The sequence below is a fragment of the Amblyomma maculatum genome, chromosome 2, assembly GCF_055883805.1.
Source record: "Amblyomma maculatum isolate TAMU_Amacu chromosome 2, ASM5588380v1, whole genome shotgun sequence".
Classification (NCBI taxonomy): domain Eukaryota; kingdom Metazoa; phylum Arthropoda; class Arachnida; order Ixodida; family Ixodidae; genus Amblyomma; species Amblyomma maculatum.
In genome coordinates, this window is record NC_139345.1 from 26,227,168 (window position 1) to 26,251,454 (window position 24,287).

At 49.8% G+C, this 24,287-nt stretch overlaps 1 protein-coding gene across 4 annotated transcripts in view; it reads right to left on the reverse strand.

Annotated features, from left to right (window-relative positions):
• Positions 1–24,287, reverse strand: part of LOC146198185 (AT-rich interactive domain-containing protein 3C-like) — a 244,612-nt gene that overhangs the window by 145,084 nt on the left and 75,241 nt on the right. For 2 of the 4 annotated variants that reach the window (XM_084593580.1, XM_084593577.1), the window contains exons 2-4: positions 19,613–19,836; positions 17,805–18,192; positions 11,100–11,159 (exon numbers count right to left, since the gene is read on the reverse strand). In XM_084593580.1, coding sequence (XP_084449706.1) covers positions 11,100–11,159; positions 17,805–18,192; positions 19,613–19,836 — 672 coding nt within the window. The remainder of the gene's footprint in view (positions 1–11,099; positions 11,160–17,804; positions 18,193–19,612; positions 19,837–24,287) is intronic. The other 2 variants (XM_084593581.1, XM_084593578.1) reach the window with 1 other exon arrangement.

Below are 24,287 nucleotides of genomic sequence, written 5' to 3' on the forward strand. Positions count from 1 at the left end.
TCCGGCGCTACCGAGAAGTGGTCCGCACGGTAGGGGGGAAAATGATAGTGGTCCAGAGAGAAGGCAGCCTAAGAAAGCGAGATGTTGGACAGATAAAAAAGATGAAAAAGAGGAGCATGCAACGGGAAGAGCCGTAAAAGCGCAGCGGACGGAGGGTGAGAGCAGCACGGGAGAAGATTCTGAAAAACCGCCGCCTCCAGCACTCCCCTCGGGTCCAGTCGGGCGCACCTCACTGGGAACTGTTCACATATGCCACAACCGACCGGAAGACCGAGTTTGGCAAACTTCGCGATTGCAAGCAATGTTTATATTCATACTCCTATTGTTCAAAAAAAAAAAAAAAAACTGCACAGAAGCGGCAAATGGCACGGACTAAAAGAAGGGCGAAGCAAACAGACGCACGCATCGTCCCAAGTTTCAAACCTGATAAGTGACCAAAAGAGCCTTCTGCACTGGTTGTACAAACTAGGTTTTGACGCAGCGTGGAAGTAGCATTACACCAATGGCAAAAAGGTGAGACCATGTTATGTTGGTTATTGTAGGAGAGACTGGCGACACGGACCAGCCCAGTTGTGAACAGAAAAGGAACTAAGGTTTATTCAGGATTTGAACTTGGGTTGTGTTACGTAGATGGCGCTGGCTGTGGAGCCTTGTTAGGAGTGAGGCGGCCACGTAGAGATGGCGCGACAGGATGAGAAGCTGAGTTGCAGTTGTGCGTATACATAACATAACCTACTTACACAGCAAAGCGTACCCTCAAACCTGCTATTGCGCACTCTGCAAATTGCATGTGCCGAGCACATGACCCATCCCTTGCCGCTTCGTGCGGGGTCAGTGACAGAGGCCAAAAAAAAAAAAAAACAATGAAACTTACCATGTTTACTAACATGTGAAATTCCGCCTGGCGGCGCGCTGTACAGTTCTGCTTCTCGGCCATTTCCAAGATAGAACACCGAACATGCACATACTTTGTCCCATTTGACTCCCCTCCAACACCCGTTCACAGCGGGGGCCAAGTCAACACTCGCAGTGTGTTGGCCGACTCTGAAAAGGACGCCAGCGTGAGTCCTAACGCGGAGACAACAGCTTGCGTCCCGTGTAAGCCACGCTGCGCTGCGCGACCACCGACTGAAACAAATGGTACCCAGCAGCTGCTTTGGTACTGTGTAGACTGAACTTGGTCTAAGAAGGGTCGGCGTAAACAAGACTACAGGCGATGTAGACGCACCTGCGTAAGCGACTCCCCGCGGCTGGCCCTTCTACTACGCGTGTCACGCACACTTTCGGAGGTCATCCATTATTACTAGCGCAAAAGAAAGTATCGTCGGGACGGGACGAGTACACAAACCTCGTCTCTTCCTCAGGCTCCTGTAGAACAAGCCTCATCGTTACCTATTTTTCCTCATCGTGGCTCTTGAAACATCCCCTGGTGTCGTGAAAGAGACGCGAAGGCAAGAAAACGCCAAAACGCCCGAATACACCGATCGCGAGCATCTTCCGCTCGTCCATATTCCGAAGAACCCAACGGTCCGCGCACAAACGGTTCGCAGGAACGGGCCCGCGCAGTGAGTAAAAGAGAACAGATGCATGCTACAGACCCAAAAAACTATATACCTCAGGCAACAGTGCTGATGCTTCGGCATTTCTGAGGAAGAAGTGCGCGATGGCGGAAACGAAGGAAGCTCAGGAGAAACTCCACCCGCACGAGATTGGCACGCGCGTGCAATGCGCCGCGGTGCCGATTTTCTCCTTCCAAGGAAAAAAAAACGGGGCTCCCGAGCTTGCTATCCGACGGAGGCTAACGGTGGCTTCAATTCCGGGAAAAACAAAACCAGGGGGAAAGGGAAGAAAAGAAACAAAAGGAAGTAGCGCGCCGCATGACGAGCTATCGCATAGTGGCACCAGACAGGACGGGCGCCACTGTTTTCTACATAGCCGACCCATCTGTCTGCGGGCCGATTTTCTCTGCCTTCGACCAGAAAGCACCAAGCAGGCAATAGAGGAGGAGAGAGCCGACGAAAGGAAGACAAAACAAGCAGGAGTTTGTCGGAAGTCTGAAATTGCAGACCTCGCCAACCGAAGAGCATCGCGTAGTATGCTCGCAAGCCGCCAGGGAGCACTGGTGGCTTCTCTAATCCGTCCGGTGGAACCTCTAATTACGCACGCGATCGAACCTCTTCGTCCGATCAGGGCAGGGAACGCGCCCTGCGCACGGAATCCCGCCGCTTACGGAGGCGCCGAAGCTGCAGCGGGATGACTTCTGCGCGACCATGATATGTCGAAGCACGCAACCTTAGATTTGCACAGCAGACGTACGCGCGTAAAAACTGGCAGCTTGTTTTTCAGGGTGTATACTCTCTCGGGAAACACAGTTCCGTCCATATACCTCCTCCCCCGGTCACCTTTCAGTCTTGAACCATGGCGCTCTGCATTTTTTCGCCATTAGCGGGCTGCCCAAGAAACACAAGTAGAGAAGACGCGATCCTGTTGCTTTGGTTCATTTCAGGAAATGACCATGTGTGGGCGAGTTCGGCAATCAACGACAACGCGCTCGTTCCTCTTCTACCCAGACGCTAGGGCATTTCCTTTCCCGTCGTTCCGTTGAGGAAAATGGCTCACACAATACGTCTTACATTTGCCATCAAATTCATAAAGAGCACCTTTTTAAGGAGAAAGGATCGGATTCGGTGAATTTGTATGTTTTTATGTCGTTTGCGTTCGTGTCGCGTTTTCGCTGCCCCGTAACCTTGCCAGCTGTGCCACTAGATGGCTCTGGCTGTGCCCTCTGCGCTGCGCATTTCTTTTTGAGAAAATGGTTCTTCGGTGCGCATTTTTTCTATAAGATACGCACTGCGAAGATGTCTAAGCACGTGAAGCAAGTTACTGCAAACTTTTATGCTCGGAATACAGTCCGTTTCCGCAAGAACCACTCTACCACAAAACGAGCGTGTAGAGATGCGCCTCCATTTTTTTTTCTTGCGGACTACTTGCGTAGCTTTCGCTGCGTTGCACCTGATGTATGAAACGGAGTATAGATTCTCCTTGCAGCGTGCCACAAGATGCGGATCCTAAGTGGTGCAGTCGCCGCCTGATGTAGTAGCGCCGCTCACCTAGGCGGCGAGTTGTGGTCCCTCCCCTATGCGAAGCATAAAATTAATTATCCCTGCTTTTAAAGCAAAGTTGGAAGACGTTTTGATTTTCCACACGTAGCCGGGCACCCGCCAGCTTCGACTAAAAGGTCGTATCCCACCTTATTTACCTTCACCGAACGACGAGCAATAGAAGCAGTCGGACGAAGAAGAAGGCGCGGCGATGCTGGTGGCTCTCAATGCACAGTCGGCGGCACCATCACACACATTGAGTGAGGATGAGGACGCTAGACAAAGGCGCGGACGAGGGAAGCCGGGAGAAGGGTCAGCGAAGAGACAGGCGAAATGCGTTTGACGACTGCCTTGTTAATGCGGACCTCCCCCTCGCCCATTTTCGTCGCCGATTTTTACAGCCGGTCCTCTCGGCGGCGTGGTTAGAGAGCGCCGTGTATTCCTTCATTTCCAAGCAAGCCAATGGGAGGGACCAGTTCTCTTTTTGCTTTCCCCGACTACGCTGTCGGTCGCCACGTATGGGCTCGATTTACGACGGCATATCGTCGGCGGCCAACTATCGGACGACGACGCGCGGCAAACTGCGCCGCACGAACACGCTCTCAGCGCTTTCTTCTGTTCAAAGAGGCGTCGTCTCTATAGTCTTTATCTGCTTTTTCCTCATCGTTCTCGCCTTTGCTTTTTCTTCATTTCAATGCCCGAGCGGCATGTAGACTGAAAACGCGCGATTCATAAAAGCAGACTTTTACAACCCCGTCCACTTCTTCCCTATATACTCTGTCGGCGACGAGCTGCTGCCGCTTCTGTGGCTTACAGTTTGCTTTTACTGTCTTCCTTTCTTTGCTTCCTCCGCCGCTTCTCTCCGAGTCTGCCCCAGCGTCGTAACATGCGAGATAGAGTTGCCGGCGCGAGGCATATTCCGCGGCCCATAGCGCTCGCCGCCGCATTACTGCGGGCGTGGACAAAATTTCAAGAAACCGCCCCGCGATGCTGCGCAGACGGCGAAGCTTCATCGCGGCGGCTCAGCACAAGCGGCACTGTTTCGTAGTTTCTGCATCGTGTGAGTCATGAGCGCATCTGGTTGTCAGCTTGTGCGGAGGAATGGCGGTCGGTAGGTTGAAACACAACGCGCCCCCGTGACCTCTGCAGTGTTTCGGAGGCCTGAGGGGTCACACCCTCCCGTTCTGTGTATCACTTCGGACGAAATGCGGGACATGCGGTTAACAGGCGTTACTACGCACATGACGTAAACTTCGAAATAAACGAATGATGGACTGGAGGGTGCATTTGCCTGTCGGTAACGACAAGAACACATTCTTGGAGTTAGCGTCCAAGTGTGTGTGTGTGTGTGTGTGTGTGTGTGTGTGTGTGTGTGTGCGTGCGTGCGTGCGTGCGCGTGCGTGCGTGTGTGTGTGTGTGTGTGTGTGTGTGTGTGTGTGTGTGTGTGTGTGTGTGTGTGTGTGTGTGTGTGTGTGTGTGTGTGTGTGTGTGTGTGTGTGTGTGTGTGTGTGTGTGTGTGTGTGTGTGTGTGTGTGTGTGTGTGTGTCAAAGAAAAGAAAAAGAACGCGGTGTTTGGCACAGTTACGTCGTCAAAGAATTTAATCACTTTTTGTTGACGAAAATAAAAATCACTGCGTTGAAACCATACCTCCCCACGTCAATCAGGACAACATAATTTGCTTGCAAACTACCAGCGCGGTATCAGTAAGAAGCTTTTACGACAAACACTGTTGGTAACAAACCTTCACATACCACTGCACTTGTCTCGTAGTGCAGATGACATGTTTATCGCTTTTCGAGTGCCTTTGACCCTAATGCACAAAAAGATAAACTCTGAAAATCCACGATTTCGAAATAGATAACAGAACAACACACGATGGCTATAATAATACCTTACCAGGCGTTTTAAGATGGCTGAATTGCTTGGAAGTCTCTCCAACCCAACCACAGGCAACAGGTCCGCTTTCATTATTTGTAGTATCGATAGAGCAGTACATACGACTTTAGCAGGATGCCTTTCTGCCAACGTCAGAGTAAGCTAAGGCGTAGGACGCCATTACTTTGTCATGCCATCTTAACAAGCTATAGCTACCAGACTGGTGCTGCAGATGAATGGTGAAAATTAACACAGAAGAGACAGAATATTTGAAATTCATTTGCGATTCAAAGTCACAACCAATACCTACACATTAATGATGCACAACTGTAGTCGGCTCGGCTCCACTGGTTAAGCAACATGGCGTTTTATGTATTTTCATTTGCTCGGCCACATATTTTACCACCACTTCATACGTCCTCACAATGCGTCATTACATTCTTCAACCCTACATTCTTCCCAGACGGAGAAGTACAAAAGCTCGTCCATAATCGCATCGATAAAAGAATGGAATGAGCTGCCCTCTAGGATGGCCATGATAACACAGTGTTCATGATTTCAATCAGCGCTGCTAACTTCCCTACAATTCTCGCAATTTAAGTAAAAAAATTTGCTTTGCCAGCTGACGCATTTGCAACCGCTGCTTCCTTTCTGTTTGCCCTTTTTGCACCAATATTTACTTACATTATGTCACCTTCCTTGCTGTGCATTAGCGCCTTTTATTATTAAGCATTGAGCACTACTTTTAATGCGAAAGCAATAGTACGACAGCCAAAGCGAGACTTCGGGTGGCCGCATCTACTCCGTGAAGAGGCGTAGCTACGGCAGAGTAGCCTGATGTCTTCTCAGACCCTTGGTCACACATGGCTTGTGGGGCGTCTCCATAGGGTACTAAAATGGCTGAGTACCGTTTCTCTGAACAGTCTTTTTTTTATCTTCATGGAATTTTTTTGAGGCAGTACCTGACAGTGCTTTATGGGCGAGACTATCTGCCACCTCGTTGCCTCTGACACCCATGTGTGAGGGCACTTATTGAAAATGTAAAATAAAGCCTCTGCTGTGCAGAGATTCTGTTCGTATACTCTTGCCTGGATGCATAAGACTGGCATGGCATCGATTCCGCTATGTTCTATATGTGGTGTGTGCGGGGATATAAAACATTATATAATGTGATGTCCAGAGTATACAACGCGGAAAGGTGTGTGATGCTCGCTTCCTTCAAGAAGAGCCCTTCACAGTGCACTTCAGGACATGGTCTACCCGAGTGGAAACCAGACATGCAGAAAGGAGGCTTCACGCCTTCCTTCACAATTTCTGCAGGACACTGATCTTGACTCTAGATGGTGAAAGCTGGAATGAACTATGTTATACTGTGAGTGAATGTGTGCACAGATGGTGACAGCCGGAGTGGAATATGTACTATTATTATAAGTGACTGTGCGCATAGTGGGGCAGATTTAACAGATATTAGGACTTTTTTTAACACATAATTGACGTTACGGTGGAGCAATTGCTGGCAGAATAAGCAAGGCTAACCCCACCTGTAGCATACAACTTAACTCGTAGCTACGGTCTCCTCATTAAAAAAAAAAAAAAAAAAAAAAAAAAAAAAAAAAAACAGCCTGCCGTGACATTTAAATTCACGTTACCCCTATGCCATGGGCAGGAGCTGCCAACTCGGGTTGCTCCTTTCATATGGGAGGGTTATATCAGAATCAGCCTACCAAAACCGTTTGCATTCCGTTACCCCTGAGACACGTAGGCACGTCTACGCGGCTTGGTTGAAGCGTGACTTTGCATGTGGGCTAGAAGCTTACTCTCTTGCGTCATACTATTAAAGGATGAGCTTAAGTGTCCTCAATAATGTAGCAGCTTACACTGATAGGGCGTAATAGGGGAATAATGTACAGGCAAAAGAAGCTTCCGCCGTTAATTCAGCTAAGGTTAACCAGAGCTAAGCCACAGCAAATTTTTTGCTTGTCAGATAATAGCGCTTGAGATTTTGTCCCCCCTCGACGCCCACACCCTATATAATGCCGCAAAGGGTCCTTAGGGAATGAATGAATGAATGAATGAATGAATGAATGAATGAATGAATGAATGAATGAATGAATGAATGAATGAATGCGAAATTCTACACCTCAAAGACACGTTGGAAGCTGATCTTAATTTTAAGAAAAAAAAAAAAAACACCCATGGGGCCACGCATATATGATGGTAAATGAGCGCTATATTAAATGTGAAGATCTCGCTATAAGAATGAATTCAAAGGTAAATATGGCCGACCTAACTTCCAGCTTTTCCATCGTTGCTCGTCGATTGGCGTTGCCGCAGAATGTACGTCTTTCAGCTGTGTAAATGAGGATAAGAAAACAAAGTAGCGGAAGGGGAAAGGGGCTCGAAGCGCTAGCAATATTTGGACGAACCCGCGAGATATTAAAGCACAACTGAAATAAATGCTATTACCGCGCCAGATAAGAAACATGTCACACAGAGACGTCCATTAAACCGTAGGTACCAGATCACTGGGAGGACAAGAATCGAGGAACGGTGTTTCGTCTTTTGATGCAGCGGGCCCTGTAATCGAACGACCGAAGACCTCGTGCTGAGAGAGATAAGTGACACGCGATTCCTGAATTAAGAAAGCTCGGCAGACCGCTATAGCTGCAAAACAACAACAAAAAAGAAATCTAGAGGTTAGTGATTCCGGACGACGAGGGAACGGGGAGTGGCGGGAAAGCCGCACAGCCGGTAGGAGTGGCAAACAAAAACAAAACCCCCAATGTACATCATGGCACGGGCTTATAATAAACACGTTCCAGAGAGGTGATAACGGTCAACGATGGCAAGATTAAGGTGTCGTGGAGTCGCTAAGTGATGTCGCTAAGTGGCAGCGAACATAAGCCAGATAGGAGCTCGGTTTTACATCGTTCATTTTTTATTTGCGAGATAATGACCTCCAATGTCATCTGGCCGGATATTAAAGACACGACTACAGCAGGGATGGTGTCTGGCCGAATGAGAGAGTGAATGAAATAGTAACTGCCCTACAGCGAAATACGCGCACCCTAAGGAACATTCTGCTCGTCCGCTTGTTTATCGGCGACCTAGAGCAGGTAAGGAATGTTCTGCCCGTCCATTCGCAGTGTATGCAAATAAACGGAGCAACGTAAAATGACGGACCGGCAAGGAAGCGCCCCCGGACCGTTCTTTCGGCCGATCTGTCACTTTCTGGGGGACACGTGGCGAAGTGCAATCGGGTGGCCCGGCTGCCCGCGTCCGATAACAGATTCGGAGCTGGAAGAATTATTTTCCGCCGCGCGCCTTATCTTCACCGCGTCATTATACGGCGCGATAGCGGGGCAGCTTAGACCGCGTCAGCACTCCGAAATGACTGCGTGCGAGCAAAGATAACCCTGGAACGGTTCCTGAGCGAAAGCAATAGGGCGCCCTGCGCCGCGTACAGGCGGCTCCGAAATGCGGAAAGTACCGTCCTTCGTGAGCGAGCCGGACACGGTGGCAACGAAAAATCGCATTCTGCGTTGTCACCCAAATAGCAAGGACATGTCGAGTACGCAAATCATGCTTGCACATTTTTCTCTTCGGAGGTCTTCTGATCGCTCGCAGGCGCTTCCGACTGGTATCCGAAATGGGCGCCCTCACGGCGTAAACAGAAAAGATTTACAACTTTTTAGCTTTGCACATTCGCGCGAAGTGACAGGACAGCTTTTTCAACACTTTCCCTCTGCGCTGAGGCCAGTCACGCCTCTGTTCCTGTTGTTGTGCAATAGGGCGCGGCCATGATCCGGTGGCGGCCATGAACGGGACCGCCTATTCTCCTATTCGTGGCTCTATTGCCAACAATACGCGCTCCCTGTAATAATTACACCTGAAACACTCCTGGTCATCAATGCGTGGGCGAAGAAAAATGGTGGCTATATGTGGGAAAGATCTGAGCAGCTGTCTGCAAACCACAGTGGCATTCCCTGGGCCTGTGACCTGTTCAAACTGGTTCACATACAAGAAACTGAGCGAACTGAGCGGCAGCGACAAGAGCGGAAAATTTCCGAGTTGGAACTACGTCGCTCGAGCCGCTCGAGTCGCCGCGACAGCTCAGAACAGGTTTTTGCGTCGCCGTGGCAGAAATCGCTAGCGTTTTCGTTTGCATTCGACACATGCTTTACATGGACACAACATTCTAGCGCTGTTGCAGCAACGTGTTACGGTGCGTTGAAAGGTACAAGTGCCACTGCCAGTTAATTTTCCCTCTGCGTAAAATCATTTCACTCCGATCAATTCTGGAGTGATATTAATTCAAGTGATCTCGTGGTAGAGAATCTTCTTCCTATACGGCTGGTAACGGGAACATATCACTTCTGCAATAAATGCTAGCGCCGTACTGAAATTTCTCTGAAAAAAAAAAAAAAATACTAGTAAAATATGCTGCCTCGTCTCTTGGCGAACCGAAGGGAAAGTGGAACGGAACGGAAAGTGGAACGGAACGGAAAGTTGGGCAAGCTGGTTAGTACACTTCACGTGGTTACAACGGCGATGCACAAAAGCAAAAGCGCAAAGCAGCCTTTGTGTCGCCTTCTTGTGAGTTCTGTTTTCTGCCCTTTGTTTGGTTTGGTTTGTAGGTAGAACCCCGGCGGGGTTCTACCCTTTGTGCTGCTTTCTTTAAGTTAAAACACTTTTCCGGTGACGCTGCAAACAAACATATTAAACACTTCCCAGGGAGCTCAGTTTGACACAGCTGAGACACACACATTGGCTTTTATGGCGGCAGCGTTGGCTTTGGAATCTGGTTGTTGCTGAGCCCAAGGACACGGGCTCGAATCCCTGCCACGACGACCGTATCAATTCGACGCAGGCCAAACGTAGGAAAAGAAAACTCGGCAGAGGCACTTGAGACTGCTTGCGCGTGGGAATGCGAAAACATTATCATGATTATGAGTCATGACGATTTGTAATATTTGTAGGTACAATCTATAACTTAGAGTATGTTACTAGTAAAAGGCTATGTGATGGTACGTTGCACAATGCATGAGCACTGAGTATAGAATGGTACGTTTCATCATTAATCATTATACGTGTGCTTGCTCTTACATATATGCTGTGGCACCGTACGCTAGTGGTGACGGCACCCTAATTTCGTGCCATCCGAATTTCGTAACGCAAACGCTGCCGAATTTCGTTGCATGGATGCCGCCGCCGGCCCACAAATCAGTTTAACCTGAAAGACCCCTGGTATGGGGCATTACATGAGGGATGTAATGCCATGTGACCTGCCGGACGCAGTGAGGACCGCAATGTACTGTGCAAGTTGGCAGGAGTGACATAGCCGTAGAAACAAGCCTGCGATGCCTATGGCATATATGAGTAGCGAGTCTGACTTGGCATCAAAGAGTCGCAATGGGTTCGATTCTCATCTCAAATGTACTGCCCAAGTTTGTACCTCCTGCCGTTTCGGCCATGGCATGTGGTCTCGTGACGTCACACAAAGAGGCGACCAATCAGTGTGATTCATGCCATGTCACCTGCCAACTACACGCTCGCGAGGGGGATGGACAGGGACACACACACATATACATGTCACCACCGAGCTTGCAATCCATGCGTGCTACCGGCCGAACACCACTTCCCAGAGGAGAATGCTTGTGATTTTTCGTGGTATTTTTTGCTCACGCCTACAGCTTTTCTCGTAATGGGGCTAGTAATTTTTTCGCATTGACAAAAAACTCGTATGGTGCACGGTGTCGGTGCAAGTTGAAGATCCCCAGGCGGCAAAGATCACCATGCGAAGCTTCGGGACGAGGCAGCTCTTTTCTCTCTCCCAGCTTCCTTAGCCAAGAGTAAACACGCAGAAGAACCGCTGGCTAACAGCCTGCCAGTTTGCCCTTGCCCACAACGAACAGACCTAAGCCAACCAAACTGCTGACCTGTCGTTCTGGAATCCATCTTTCCGGAGTATTATCCCTGGGCAGAAGGGGGAGTGGACAAAGCCCCAACCACGACAGGCGATGGTCACCGCGGTCTTTGACCGAGGCAGCGGGGTCAGTGCTCGAGAATTGCTCGGAAACAACGAGTCACCCGTCGTGCGCCCGCCAGCAAGAAGAGCTTACCCCATTGGACGACTTTGTCAGCTCAGTCATCCAGGCAGCGGCCAGGTTGGAGAGGGACAACTGCATCAGAGGGGGAGCGCCCCGGAGGGCCAATATTTCTTAGGGAAACGCCACGAGTACGGGGGCTCATCGTGCACACGGGATGCGCACAAAAGAAACAGAACAGCACCACACTTAACGGCCCGGGTTGTAAGCCTACCCACGCCCGGTAGTGCACCACAGACAACTCGCGAGAGGGCCATCTGAGCTGCGCTTAGCTGAAGCATGTACAAGACCACAGGCTACTGACGCCGCCATTAGCAGGCACCAAGAACTAAGCAGAAAAACATCCTAAACCCTTTCGCGAGAGGTATTTCTTTGGCAGTGGGATAGGTAGCAGGTGCTTGGGCGCACATGATGCCACACGCTTTCGACTAGACACGTCAGCTAAACAAGGCACTGGCTACGCTGAATTCTGTGCATATCGAGAAAATGGCGTCTTATACTATAATGCAGATTTAAGGACTAACGAGCCGCCCCTAAAATGCCACAACATCACCTTAGAGAGAAGACAGTAGAGCCGCAATAACAGAACAATAATTTGTATCGTGTCACGAAGAACCAGAGTCAAATCGGGGATTCTAGGGCAATCCAAGGACTGCTGAGCGCAGACATTTTGCAGTAGTGCCCTCAACCTGAGCACTCTGTACTTGCACTGCTTGTGCCACCACGCAGCTACAGATGCGAGCGCTGGTTTCTTGGAATCGTTCCCAGAAGGAAAAAAAAACTTAACTAAAAAGCCTAAGCAAAACCGCGATAGAATAGCACCCAGCCAAAAAAATTAAAAAAGTGTTCGTGTTGCGGATGGCTGTTTGGCTCCTTCAATAACCTTTGACTCCGTTAATAGCGACCACCACAAAATCAAACAGCGAGGCACTGAACACTGGCAATGTCATAAACATCAATTCTCTGCATCATCTCTCATTTTTTTAACGCAGAGAGTACGCAATCGATAGTGGCCCTCACAAATGTATATGCGAGTCTGTATGCTTTGTTCTTCACTGCTCGTATTGAATACGTACTGTGGAAACAACAGCTCCAAGGGTGCGTCTCCAGGTATGATTTGGTCTTCTTTATCTATTCTGTACCTCTCAAGGTTACTTCTGGGAGGTCTCACAAAATTTAACGGTGTCATACGCCTAATCGAAGTCGTTACTTTCACTTTATCTTTAGGTGAGTGACGCATACTGACAAAGCCGGAGCGAAGAAACCCCAAGAGAGGCGTGTCCCGTTTCATTACGCTACTGCTGCAGTTGCGCGTTTACACAGGTGTATCGAGCGCCTATACGAGGCACAAGGGAGCAGGCAAAGCGAGCCGCGTCTCCTCCACATCGAGCCCCTAATAACAGGCGATCAGAGTCGCGAAAGGAAACGTGCACTGCTACCAGGGAAGAGCACACGCACACCCGGGAAGCGCGCGAAGAGAGAGTGTTCTCGATGTCATTCACTGATAATGGTCGCGCGTATAGGAAGCGGCGAGCATCCCGAGATAGGGCGGGGGTGTTGGACCGAGCGCGTTCCGATAGCCGCAGAGTCCTCGAGTGGACGCGAGGGGGAGGAGAGTGTTTGCTCACTCGGCAGACGACGACACAGACTTTGGGATGCAAACAGGTCTTTGACCCTGAATGCTGGCAGCAGCCGCTGGACTCGTGATTTTATACGCGAGCACGTCGCGTAGAGGCTCCCCCTGCCGCCGACAGGGAGCGCACCCGACCGTCGTCCGCTCCCTCACGCGCTCCTCGCCCCGCGTTTCACCTATGGCCCCTAGTAATCGACACCGAAGCAACGCATTTCGCCCTTTCTAGAAAGGGCTTCTTTTAGTTACAGCAGCGAGAGAAACTTCAGCGCTGCTGGATTCACGGCCCGGGCCTTGAGTCTGAGCACAAGGCTGGGCCAGGCCTGGCCCTGCTGGAATGAGGTCAACGTTCAGATGCACCCATAGTGCCGCGGTTCACGATCACGGCATATTGTGCAAATGATGTGAACAAGTACGAACTCTGGATCGACTGCTTGAGCTTTGCACTACGCATGCAATGAGAAATAAGGATGGCTGGAGGAGAGGAGGCGGCAAAGATGACGAAATATTGCGAAACTTCCGCAGTCGGCAGAAAACAAAACACGACACTGTCTCGGCGTGTCTGGAGAGAAAAAGCAATCGCGGCGCCGACTTGAAACTGCTGTATCTTTAGCTTTCCGTTATCAGCGGTGAACAACGTGTCAGTTTCCAAATGCAAGTTAAGCTCTAATCATGATCAAAACTGGCAGGAAAAGACCAATTTCGGTGTGAAGGTAAACATGACTAGAGAAGGAAATTTTATCAGAATATAGAATAACAGAAAAAAGTTCCTAATTGCGTCTACGTCAGCGAAAACTAGTGCAACGGCTGGTTGTGTCAGCAGCAGCATAAATTCCAGAGCAGACCTGATCCGACTACGCAACATAATTCAATTGAAAAGAAAAGCAGCTTTGAATACAGACGTTCCCGAACTGAAGGGGTTTAACCACATGAGGAATGAAAGGAGCTTCTAGCTTATGCTAGGTAGGCATACCGCTGAACTGTGTAATGATATTAATATCACGTATGCACCATCTAGCGCATACAGTTGCCCCGACAACCATTAAGACGAAACTGAACTTCAGCAACTAGAGCAGTACTGGGAGCCCTGCCATCATATTGTTAGCGTAGCTACCTTTTGTCCCACCTAAATTCGAATTCGCTTCAGCCGTATGAGAACCTCATCAGTCCCACTTTTCAGTAACCTTCGGAATAATTGAAAATCGCTCTCTTCATACATACTATAATTATATGTTTTAAAATCACGAGCCTCCTTACCTCCACTTTGAATAACGGAAAATATTTCCATTGTGCATTCATCTTTAGGACCATCAGTCATATCACCATCCCATGGCATTTCCTGTCGAATTGATTACCACGAGACCGTATACCTCCCCCAGCAAGAACTTCTGCTCATCTCCGATCATTTTTTTGTCATATCATTCAGAGACTGGAACTATTTCCCAGTGGAAAGTGATCACCTCATCGACCTATGCATCCAATTCAAGAAAAAGAAAAAGGCCATCACCTTAAATCTCTGAGGCCTATGTCTCCTGTAATGCCTCATACCCTGGACCTTTGTCGTAAAATAAATAAGCGCAAAGCTTCATTCAAAGGTTGCCTTTTCCTACGCTTGAATTTTTCATATATTATTTTCGGGTAGCCGGCGCCACTTTTCTTTCGCTATCAGCCCCTCACGGGCCTCTACGCCATCTCCATCTGCGACCCTACAACAGCTTTAGCTTTCTTTCAGAGCGCTGGCTGGTCGTGGAAAGTGAGGCGTTTTCGCGTCACTTGAATCCATGAGCGTTTATGACACCTTATCACGCGGCGCGCTGCTCGCGGACGGGGCCATCCCCTAATCCAGCCTTATGACTGCCAGTCGCAAACCAATCAGCGATGCAGTGAAAGTCAACGGAAACTGGTCGCACGTATTCTTGTTGCCAGCTAGCAGTCAAGACCGACAGCTCTCGCTCCGGACGAGATCATTCGGGAAACCGACCTGCGCTATAGTGTTAACCTGAACATCAATGACATGGTCGACACGCTCGTCAATCGAAAGTCACACACCGTCTAAATCCCTTCGGGACTCGCGAGTGTGAATGGGTGCTCATTACCATGGCGCATAGCATTAGTCGCCTGCAGCAGTGCTCGAACTTCGCGAACGTCACCGTGAACCATAGGTCAGTGGAATCACTTGGGCTCAATTAGGCTTGCATTCAGATCATGACCTGAGTCGCGCGTGAGTCTAGACTCACGTTCAGGTCATGATCCGAGTCGCGAACAAGTCCGAGCTCACATTTCGATCATTATCTAAATAGTGAGTGAGTCGGACTCACAATCCGGCCATGACCGAAATCTTTCCCGACTCGCATATCCATGACCATGATGAGTGTTTTCATGACGACGGTGTCCTCGTTTGTTTTTTCCTTTGTCCTTATTTGCGGAGAGAAGGAAAGATTTAGTACCGCGAGAAAGTATGCTTGAGGGTGTGAGGGCTTCGCGATATCGGACGACAGAGAATAGAATTCGGTGGAAATGCTTACTGTGTGTGCTCCTTGGTGTATTTTGTGTGTCTTGTATACACTGAATCTTGCCACTGTTATACAACATAAGGTGAGCAGAATTTGTGAAGCTTTTTTTTTATCCCTTTGTGCATTCTTGCTGGCACTCAATGGTACTAATATTTGTGATGTTTAAAGACAAAGTAAAAATAACCAATGACGCTTTACTACCATAATGAAAAGTGATTAAGCAAACCGCTTGAAGCTCCAAAAACGCAGCCTCTAGTCACTTAGGCGAACGAAATCGCTCGCTCAGTGAGCCCATATGCGTCTTGTCAAAACTGAGCTGAGAGCTGAGATGAGGAAGTCCGCCTAAACGAGTGAGTAGGCCCGCTGCAGATAAGGTGGAGGGCGAAGTCGGCCGTGAGTCGCAACGAGTGGTTGACTCCGGATGGGTGGTAAGCTGGTTTGAGTCCGAGTGAATTGTTAGCGCGAATAATCTGAGATCATGAGATCAGTGCTCGAGTGTGTGTGTCTGAGTGAGCCCACTGGCTAACCAAACTTTGTGAGTGAGCCTGGGTGAGAACTCGGGATTTTCCAAAGCTATGCCGCAAACGCAAGTTGCGACTGTATGCATGATTATCGGCAGCTCAGCGCCTGCAAAACGAAGCGTACGCTTTACCGTTGAGGCAAAAGAATCGTGATGGACGATGCCGAGAAGGTGAGACAACGGCTTCAGGATAATGAACGTGCGCAACAGTGACGTCAAGCCCACCGGGAAAAGTGGCAGGCGAGCCTGGTGCAATTCCGGCGTCTAGCGCCAGTTGAATGTCGACCCGTTTAGATTTGTCAGCTATGGACGCTCAAAGATGCTGCGAATGGCAGCCTCTTCTTTTAACACTGAAATCACGGTGTATCGCAAGCGGCCGCACAGCGCTGAGACACGTAGCTTTTCCGAGGAGGCTTTATGCTTGCAAGCCCTGACGTATGTAGTCAGGCGATCTTACGGCACTACCATATGTATACATTATTTCTCTTTGACGGAAGCATCTGCAATATTAGCTTCCTGATGCCCACGTTTCATCCCAGGCAAGGCGGGCTGTTTATGAGCACGTCGCGCTAACTGGGACAATTATCTGGTATATATAGAGGACTTAAAATAAATCACACTCTCACTTTTTGTGCGGAAATGGTGCGATGCGACTCCGCAGTGCTTAATAATTGAAAACATTTCTTCGCACCGGCGAGGCGAATTCTGTCCACGCACGCACGCACGCACGCACGCACGAACGAACGAACGCACACGCACACACGCACACGCACACGCACACGCACACACACACACACACACACACACACACACACACACACACACACACACACACACACACACACACACACACACACACACACACACACACACACAAGGCAAGCAATAACTGCTACAAACAAGCCCCCGGACATAGGTTTCTTCTGCCGGACAGACCGGGTGCGAGGTATGTTATAAGATATATAGCAAGGCATTCGAGTTAGCAATTCTGCAACTGGTGTACAGCCAGGATGATATGGCTGACAAACAGAATGAGGGCGGCGTGCAGTAAGAATTGTCCTTCATTATTAGACAGAACGCTTCTAGCCATGCACAATCCTCTTGTAGCGCGATCCAGGGCGAAAACCTGCATGCATTATATAGTACAATATACAACTTATAAATATCGATTAAATTGATGTACGCATTAGTGAAAAACAAATGGCGGATGTCGACGCCAATTTCTCCACTACGGCACTGCCACCTTTTTTCCCCTGCTCCTTTTCGTTTTCTAGTCTTCTATTTTGTTGTCTACTTTCTCTACCTTCTAGCTTGACTGGGGTGTGCACAAAACAAGAAAGTGTCGAAACCCAGACTGCTATTAATCATTAACTGCTGTGAGGGCGGGGAGGGGATATGGCGCTGACCCCTGCTCCCCCACTCTTGCCACTGCTGACAAGAAGGGTGGGGTGAGATGGTGTTGTGAGCAGAGTGAGCCCATACACGGCGTGAGCCCATACACGGGGTGAGCCCATAGAGGGGGAAACAAATGCATGGCTCTTCACGGGATTTCTGCTCTTCACTGCTGGATGGCACATTGAATCCGACACGCGGAAACCGCCATTAGGGGAAGCTTGCTGCACCCGCTTGACTAGCTCTTGGTTTGGCTTGCATTGGCTCGGCGCCGATCCGCTTAGGCACTAAGTTAGGACGGAGTCATTAACGGGTCGTGTTACTCTGTATTACTCTTAATATCTTAAATTATAAACAAATAAGACTCATCATGCTCGTGCTCTTCTGGCCACTGCTCTCCTTTTGTGATGGGAAACTGGTCAAGAGGAGGAAAAACATTCATTTAAACCCAATATTTGCACACTGGTGAGTAGGTGGCCGAATCAGTGCTGAGGTACTCAGTCATCATCATCATCATCATCATCAGCCTGATTATACCCACTGCAGGGCGAAGGCCTCTCCCATATTTCTCCACTTAACCCGGTTCCAGGAGGTACTCAGCGGCACAACTCAAGCCACCCTTGCCGCAACAGGAATGTCACAGCGAGGACAGAGGACTCACTCACATGCTTGCTGTACTGCTCCTCGAATGGCGGCGTGCTCGAGACGGCAGCCGTGTGCGGAGTCAGCGTGGGCGGCAGGTGCATCATGTGCGGAGGCGCCGTCGCCAGGTTGTACAACGGTGGTGCCGGGGACAGCGGCAGTGCCGAGATGGCTGCTGCCGGCAGAGGGAGGCCCGTGCCCGCGGCCGCCGCCGCCGCCCTTGCGGCCAGTGCGCTCAGTGGGCCCGAGTCCAGCACCCGCATGGGACCTGGCGACGAGGACACCACGGCGTTGGGAGCGGGGATGCGAGGCTCGGGTCCCAGCGGATGCGTCACTGGCGTGGACCCATTGCTGACTGGAGGCGTACTGCTCGAATGGTTGCTGCTGCTGTTCGCTAGTGGAATTGGGCTCCTGCGTGGACCGCGCAAAGGGAAACACCTTATACTAGCGGCCACTGAATACCCACTGAATACGAAGTGCCAGTGGGCATGGCGGTGCCGGAGCTGTTCTACTCTATAAGCCGACAGAGAGGAAATAGAATAGAAAGGCAGGGAGGTAAAGCAGGCGATTCCCAGTGGGGAGCGGAACAAAGGGAGAAAAGAAGAAAGAGAGCGCCAAGGAAATGAGTCTATAACATGCCCTGATATTGAAAGGGGGTAAAGAGCGTTAAGTCTTGAACTCAACCCCGAGTCCTTTAAAAACTTAAGGAGCACCTTCACTGATTTCCTTTTTGATGAAAGATTCATCCAAGGGCCCAGAATCTTAGCTTCAGTAAGAGCGCGAGAGTCCAAGCGGCGGAGATGTAGCAGCCAGGAAGGCACGCTCACGCTCCAAAAGAGGGCAGTCACAAAGTATGTGCGCAATAGTTTCAACCTGCAGACCCGCACTGCTCACACAATGGAGAGTCTGCCATGCTGATGAGGTGGGAATATGCGTTTGTAAACGCCACTCAAAGCCACACGCGACACAACATTGTAGCATCACAGCTGGGGAGGCCGAACGGGGCCTGCAGTTAAAGTAACTATAGTCAAAGTGGTGCGAGCGGAACGTCCACCTTCCAGACGTAGATCATGATTATCTATAGTCACGTTTCGAGCGATCAGCCGAAGGTGCCTTGCTGTATCGGCTCTTGTCAATGGTATCTCCGACAGAGATCCTCTATTGAAAATATAGGGTAAAGCGCTCACAGCACTGAGTCGTTTCAAAGAATAACTGCGCTGCTACAACAATTATTCTATCAAAAACTAGACATTTATCCCCAGAGAGACTAAATGGTGGGAGTCATTACCCAAAACTACTCTTCCTACGGACTAATCTGCTCTTTTAGACGACTAAGTGCTGCAGGTAGTCTCATCTTACCCTTCTGGCTCCGGTTGTAGCTGACTTTTGTAGGTCAGCTTAGAGACGATATCATTCTGACGCTTCCTGACCGATCTGTAAGCTGGGACATCTTCGTATGGGATATGGCCTAAAATAGACTGATTAGTACAATCAGAACTTTTCTAAGCAGGAATGAGATAGGCGCTTTGGTACACACCAGCTAACAGGCGACATAAAAGGTCGTTATGCACCGTCACTCGAGCACAAAAAAATTGGGTGTTTGGTTACATTTGCACCATTTTATGCACGGCATTTGCACAATTTTTTGTACATGTTTTTTTTAGTTATACGCGCCTTGGGCATGACCCGTAGCACTGTGATTTATGCGATGCTTCAGAAGCTAAGGGTGGATGAGGGCTTCCTGAATGTCGCGTGACCTGACCCTAACTCCAACCAGATAAAGGAGTGCTGATTGTTAGTGCGCGGAGGTGGGAAGTGGGCTATCACTGACCCTTCGTCCTGCCTGCTGCGGCTCCCGACGCTGCCGTTGTTCCCGCCGCTTGTGTTGTTTCCGCCGCTGCCGGTGCTGACGTTGTGAGCCCGGTAACGTGCCAGCACGTCCGACTGAGCGTCGTCGTTGCTCAGCTCACCGTCGAGCGGCGTTCGACGCTCGTCATCGTCGTCGCCGGAGCCGCCGTACTCGGACTCGTTGAGTTCCTCTTCTTCGGGGTTCGACTGCACAGCGCAAGGAAGGAAAGCCCGTAAACTTCACGGTGAGTCTCCTCCGCAAAAACACATACGAAATAAACCAATGACCTTTGAAACAAGCACACACAGGGGAAGTTGGCAATTTTTTTAGGCCCGGCGCGGTAGCTCAGTGTTCAAGGCGCACGGCTCTGTGTTCAAGGCGCACTTTTCCATACAGGCGGAAAGCAAGACACCCGTGTACTTTGTGGCGAGAGTGCACGTTTAAAAAACTAGGTGGTAGATTTTCCGGAGCCGTCCACTACGGCTTCTCTCATAAGCCTGAACAGCTGGGGCTCTTAACCGCATAAACCAAACTAAACCGAACCTAGTTATTTTTCATGTTGGTGTTGGAGAAGGAAATATTCGAACAATTTTTCAAATCGAAGGTAAGGTGAGCAGTGGCGTGATTATTGTGGAGGCATCTCAGCATGACCTCGTGCTTTGACATGTGGCTATGCCCAAGCTGGTAAAGCTTCTACGGCGCAACGACGGGCGCCTCCTGGGCTTTGCGTCACTGGTCCTGCTTGGTCCATGCATAATGAAGGTAAGTACACTTTTTGAAGCTGTTGTGTTTGTGTTCTTCTCTTGACACTCAAGAACTTCCCAAAGTGAAAAACTCACGTACCTTGAGCGATTCTAAACCAAATAATCAACGTAACTAAGCAACTTAAAATTACTTAAAGGAACAAAAACATTCCTCCACATGCGGTAAATTTCAAGAACATGATGCTAGTTTCGTTCCTGCGAAAAGAACTTCTGGATTTGCAAATAATGTTTTCAACCTGGCTTGGCTCACGATGCACACTCATTAGCTTTATGCGCCCCGCCGTGGTGGTGAGGTGTGGTTAGGGCGCTCGACTACTGTGCCCAAGGATGCGGGATCGAATCCAGGACGCGGCGGCCGCTTTTCGACGGAGGCGGAAAGCAAGGCGCTGGTGTGCTGTGCGATGTCAGCGCACGTTAAACAACCCCAGGTGGTCGAAATTCTCGGAGCTCTTCTGTACGGCGTCCCTCATAGCCTCAGTCGCTTTGGGACGTTAAACCCAAACCAAACCAAACCATTGACTCTATGCAGCAATAAGCACGGTATGACGAACTATAGCTCAGAAACGAGTGAGTGAGTGAGTGAGTGAGTGAGTGAGTGAGTGAGTGAGTGAGTGAGTGAGTGAGTGAGTGAGTGAGTGAGTGAGTGAGTGAGTGAGTGAGTGAGTGAGTGAGTGAGTGAGTGAGTGAGTGAGTGAGTGAGTGAGTGAGTGAGTGAGTGAGTGAGTGAGTGAGTGAGTGAGTGAGTGAGTGAGTGAGTGAGTGAGTGAGTGAGTGAGTGAGTGAGTGAGTGAGTGAGTGAGTGAGTGAGCGAGCGAGCGAGTGAGTGAGTGAGTGAGTGAGTGAGTGAGTGAGTGAGTGAGTGAGTGAGTGAGTGAGTGAGTGAGTGAGTGAGTGAGTGAGTGAGTGAGTGAGTGAGTGGGCAGGTGTGTACACACGAGATGAGACGAGCTTGCTTTCATTGGACATGTCAGACCCACATGCTGTCTATTTGCTGCGCGAGGAAAACTCCGAGTACCGTAACCTAGGGAGTAAGTCGGAACGCAATGGACTGTTGCCGAGACGCCTTTGTTTATGTGCGTGTGCCATGTAACCAGGCGTGCTCGCATTCTCTGAAATGAATCGCCGTTACAGAGTTTGCGAAGCCCTAAACGCTACGATGTACTAGCGAGGTTCAGCCATCACTGAATCTGCTTTGGAGACAAGTGCGCGTTGTAACCACGGCTCCTCAACCAAGCTCGTACGAAACGTTCCAGTGGCCCAAGGTGCGCAAGGCGCCCACAACAGGCTATGGGGCAGGCGTAACGCAGCAGGTCCTTTTGGATGTTTTCATAATCCCAGAACCGATGACTGAACCTTTGCGAAGCGTGAACGAATGCGCCAAACTGCTCAACGTGTGCGACACGGGAACGCCCCGACGACGAACCAATGGGAGGACAGGGAAGCAGGCCAAGCCCAGCCTTCGTAAGCCGAGAGCAATAAATCAGCGCGCGCTGAAAGGCCTGCGATGTAACGCGCCGCATCTCCTGTAAACAGCCACGCATGATTTACTCTGCGTACGCCGGCAGCATGCGAGGCGACGCCCTCGTTCGTCGCGACGCGCCTGCCGATGGAAGACCTCACAGGCATCGCCAGCCTTTACACCGGGACGCTTGAGGCGTCTGTCGCTTTTTTCCTGCCGCCGCAGCCAGTGACACTGCTCCAACGCTAGCGATAGGCATCTCGTGATGTTGGTGCAGGACAACAACAACGATACTATTCGAATCGGGCGCCTAATTGCCCTGAGCCGAGCCCTATATCGTCTTTGCCCACTTGAACATGTCGCTACATGAACCGAAGAGCGTTACGCTGAACCAACTACTCGTACAGGTCCAGCTCCAGCACTTTTCCTCTGTTCAGTGAATTCTCCATACGCGCTTCTTTGTGGTTAGCCTCGCTCCCTTCTTCCGCTCTCTTGTTACGCAGAAACTTATCACTGAGTTAATGTGACGCAATAGAGTGAACACAGCCTGTACCCCCCGTTTCCTTCTTGAATCTGATTACTGCGCAGTGCCTCATCGTGGTCGGTGTCCAGGTGAGAAATTTTTTTTGAAAGAAAAATATCTGCATAGACAAATGGTTATCTCGCCCTTGTACGAATCTCTTTCGAACGCCCGCTTAAAGTGGCCTCGCAGACAAGGCTCTGGCGTATGGCTGCCCATCGTTCGTCTAAAAACAAAATATCGCGCATCGCAGCTACAGCAAAGTTTGAAACACAGTCAAATAAATGTGCTGAATGATTCTCTTGCGCTTCAGTCCCACTCGGTCGAGATATCGCCCAAGGGCTTTGCAGACTCATTCGACTGCCCGGGAATCTTTCAATAACCAGTGCTATCTCCGATGACTTCAGACAAACACGCGGAGGATTAAACGAGCAAGAAAAAAAAAATAGATAACGCGAAAAGGCAATCAGGATCGCACGGCGTCCTCCGCATATACTTCTGGCCCACAAGGAGCCAAAGCGAACTGCATCATAACGATATAAATACACGAGAAAATGAGAACCAGATTCGTGAAACTCACTGCGCGATTTGCGTGCAGCTAGGAGTATATTCGTATAATAAGTTGGCCAGGGTTGACGCATGTTTTTCTTCTTTGGATTTTTAATCGTAGTAATTGCTCTCTAGATAACGAACTCAGTCGCCCCAAATCTGATGATTGCCCATCCGTTTCAAGGCGCGTCTGTATACGACACACAGATGAAAAGGAAGCAAATGAAATGACGATGGGCGCGAGACATCGCCTTGAGAGAACACAGTTCTGTCGTTCATCGGGATGTCACGCAGTCCTTGGTGAACGAAGCCGGCACTGCCCCGACCACGCTGCGCCCAATTAGCCGATCCTCTCTCTCGGTTTCCATCGGAGATGTATAGCCAAACATTCGCCGGCCAAATCGCTGCCGGGAGACTAATAGCGCCGTGGCAGTGCGCGGGCTGCGCCCAGTGTAGCGATTCAAAGGGCCAGCCAAGCGCAGCGGGGGGCAACCGTGCGCCGAATCGAACGTGCACGACGGGCGGACCTTAATCACGAGAAACCAGACGCAATTAAAAGACGCCGAGCGCACGGCGTATACAGGTATATATACATACACACTCGCTGTACCGACGAAGGGGCAGCTGCGAATACGATTTCACTTAAGAAGGAGCGTTGCATGGTGAAACCACCAGTGGTCGCTTTCGCGTGCCGAGAAGGAATTCCGTTGCTGTGGATAAGCGAAGGCCTGAATTAACATTGCTTATGAGACCCGAATGGCCGTGCCAGGGCGCTGCTCACGTGTATTGCCACATGTATCGTCCACATGAACACGAGAGGGAGAAAAGGGGAGAGAGAGAGGGGTGTCTCACAAGTTAGGTACCCTATATACGTCGATATACGGTGTCAGCAGCTTCCACAAACACCTTCCGACTTCTTTTGGAAGATCCCAGTATACGGTCTAGCGGGTGCAGACACCGTTAAGGCTATAGGCGCAAACGACTGCACGCGCAGATTTGGCACAAAAGGCCCAAGGTGGCCAAAAGCGGATAAACGATGAGAAAGACGAAGGGAAAAAGGTGTAAAAGACAAAAATGGTCATGAGCGTATCTAAGTGAGCTGGTTACCAGACTCATCACTGATTAGCTAAACGCACTTCGTGCGTTTAGCGCAGACCTGCTAGCTGGCGTTGCGAAAACTCCTAGCGAAAAAGGGTCTACATGTGCGAGATCGGCGCACGTTAATGAACACCTGGAGGTCTAAACTTCTAAGTAATCCGGAGCATTCCATTAACAACTCTCTCATAATATATAAGAAAGGTATTGGTTGCTCCAAGAATTGTCCTTGAAGCGAACCATGCGGAGAAAAATAAAAGTTAAATGCTA